At 43.9% G+C, this 2997-nt stretch overlaps 1 protein-coding gene across 1 annotated transcript; it reads right to left on the bottom strand.

The window, feature by feature from the left end:
- Positions 1-999: 999 nt before the first annotated feature.
- On the bottom strand, positions 1000-2007 carry TAAR5 (trace amine associated receptor 5). Its single transcript, XM_004701996.2, has one exon. It carries the CDS (start codon positions 2005-2007, stop codon positions 1000-1002), a length of 1008 nt encoding a protein of 335 aa, XP_004702053.1.
- Between the last annotated feature and the right edge of the window lie 990 nt (positions 2008-2997).

Below are 2997 nucleotides of genomic sequence, written 5' to 3'. Positions count from 1 at the left end.
CAAATTAACTTACAAATATATTTTGCAAGAAACAGGCATTGCTTTGGAGGCAAAAAAGCAGTAAGAGAAGTAAGTAGAAGGTGACTTTTAGGAATGATTCTGGTAGAATAAGCAAGATGTCCAGGAAAGCTGTCAACACCTTCAGTGGTGGTGGCTCCTGAGAAATGTTGGTTCAATTCTGAGGACGCACATGGCACAGACATGGCTCCCAAAGAAAGTCAGAAGCTTGGAATTTTTAGATTCAATGATCTAACATGGATGATAGAAATTTCAAGAAGGAATTAATAAAATTATCAGATGTGAAAAATTACCCCTTATAAAATATTTCACATATTGCCAAATTCTAGTAATTACCCAAAAAAGTTCCTTCAAGAATATTATATATCTACTCAGCTGTCTTTAAAATTGACAGACCTGTTTTGCAAACATTCCTTGTGCTTGGAGTTCTAAGAGTCAGGATTACAAAAGAAACATTTTTATGAAAGACATTTCAAACCCTTGACTATTATTATGGACTAGAGTCAAATTGTAATTGAATAACAAAACTCTTTTCCAATGCAAGATGACACAACGTTTGAGCACACGGCCCAGTACCCTAGTTTGACAGATAAGCAAAGCTATGGCAGTGGGGAGGGAGGACCAGTCTCACCCTGCCGCTACCAAGTGGCAGGACCCAGATGAAAACTCAGATACACTGGCCCCCCACGGTTCCTTTCACTGCATCTGCTGGAGTTGTTTCAAATGAAGCAAAGGGTGAGGAGTCAAACTTTCACACAGCATTTTGGCTCCTAAAGAGTGAGTGAAGAAAGTACTGCACTTCTTTCCAGATGAAGGAGCTTGCATCTCTTTTTCCCTTTCTCCCCTTTCTTCTGGTAGCATGACTTTCAGACTCCTCACCAATCTGTGACACCCACAGCCTGTTGCCCCTGCAGCACTCAGAGTCTCCTCTAACAGTTCCATCCCTCGCCTGCTCCCAGTCCTCTTAGGCCATAGAAGGAGTCACTCTTGGTACAAATCAACAGTAGGTGTTCGAGGTGAGAAGATCTCCCGACTGCAAATGAGCTTTAGTGCCTTCCGGAACCACCGGTAGGAAAAGACATAAATGATGGGGTTGCAGGCTGAGTTGAAGTAAGCAAACCAGATAAAAATGTCAAAGACCAGCGGGGGAGTGATGAAATTAAGTAAGCTGTCAACCAGCGTGTCTATGGTGAAGGGTAGCCAGCACAGGAGGTAAATGCCCACAGCGATGCCCAGGGTCTTGGCAGCTTTTCTCTCCCGCTTGGCAGCCCCAGCCAGGCTCTTGCTCATGGCGTTGATCTGTTGAGCCTGCCTGGTAGCAACCACAAAGATCTTCACGTACAAGCTGATCATGATGAGACAGGGGAAAAAGAACACAGGGAAGTTTAACCAGCCCCAGAACTTATTAAACAGCAGTTGGCAACTACCCACACATGGCATCTCTTCAAGCCACTGACTGAGCCCTTTCTCTACCACGTCCGTGTAGAGGAGGATGGCAGTATAAGCTGCTGGCACCCCCCACCCTGCCAGGATGTACCTGAAGGCCACCCTGACAGTGAACTTGGTAGGGTAAAGTAGGGGGTCACAGATGGCACAATGGCGGTCAATGGAAATGAAGCACAGGTGGAAGATGGAGGTGAGGCAGAAGAGGGTGTCCAAATAGGTATGCAGGCGGCAGAGGAAGTCCCCGAAGAACCAGCAGCTCTCCACGGAGCGAACAGTGCTGAGAGGCAGCACCAGCAGACCCAGAAACATGTCGGCCAGGGCCAGGGACAGCAGCAAAAAGTTGGTGGGAGTGTGAAGTGCTTTGAAGTAGGACACAGCAAACACCACAAACAGATTCCCTAGCACCGTGACCAGCATGCCTATTGCACAGGCCAGGTAGATGGCCAACTGGATGCCCGGAGGATGGATAGTCCTGGGACAAGACCCATTCACCTGGTAGCAGAATGCCTCGGACTGTCCTTCAGCACCTCGGTCAGTGCTCATTTATAGGTTCTACTCGTTCTCTACCTGGGAATTGGCCACCTGGCTCACAAAAAATAAGAAAAAGAAATCATCAGGCAATGCGATAAGAGGTGAAAAACTCAAGAGCATTTTGGAACCACGTAAATATTTCCCTGGGTGCTGATTAAACTGTGCTCTCAAAATTAAATGCAGCCTGGGATTTGAGATTTTACGAGTTATCTCTGCTAGTTTGGTTCATCTGAACTAAGAACTTTAGAAATTAGTTTAGACAATCTCCTTAAGAGGAAAACGATTTAATCTAATTTATTTCCAAGGAAAGCTATGACTATGTGCCAATAAGCAACACAGAATTATGAGAGGTCTCTATTGTATTTTGATAAGGTACCTCTTGTCAAGGTAAAATAATATTTCAAAGTCCTAAGTCTGAAATAAATGAAGACATTTTTGTTGAATAAATCATTACTTGTACAATGATTAATTTGTAAGCTCCACCCCCCCTTTAAAAAATAAGCAAATTGACGATAAAATCGCAGATTAAAGTCTTTAATTACTAGGTAGCCTCTTCCCAAGATAAAATAATAGAAAACTGTTCTATGTTGGTTACCACATATTAATTATTGCAAATTCTAATGATAGCAATCAATGTTTGCTTACACATGGTGGAAGAACACATCTGATAGGGAAAGCAACATGTTATCGATCTTCACAGCAGTCTGTGAAGTCTTAGAGAAGCCCAGACTAGCTGAGTTTTGGAGCTACTTACAGAGGTAGGAATCAGAGCCACTGCATTGGAAGAAGCCCTTCTCGTAGCAGGTGGACACACAGGATATAGAGTCCTCATCCATCCGCAGACCTAACAGATGTGCAGTCAGTTAATGATTTTTATACTCTAAATAGAACCTGCTGCTTCACGTGGACTGTGATGTCAAAGGTGCATCAATGGAGTATCAAGGGACCTAGTTTGCACTGTTCACAAGTCTCAGTTGTTCAGGAGCGTAGTCTCAATACATA

The sequence above is a fragment of the Echinops telfairi genome, unplaced genomic scaffold (genome assembly GCF_000313985.2).
Source record: "Echinops telfairi isolate 266 unplaced genomic scaffold, ASM31398v2 ScPeMD7_3533;HRSCAF=4204_0, whole genome shotgun sequence".
NCBI classification, from domain to species: Eukaryota; Metazoa; Chordata; class Mammalia; order Afrosoricida; family Tenrecidae; genus Echinops; species Echinops telfairi.
The sequence above is the reverse complement of the archived record's forward strand: the minus strand, read 5'-3'. Positions and strand labels throughout refer to the sequence as shown.

Coding starts and splice junctions, on each gene's coding strand:
- TAAR5 (XM_004701996.2), bottom strand. CDS start 2,007: ATGAGCACTGACCGAGGTGCTGAAGGACAGTCCGAGGCATTCTGCTAC.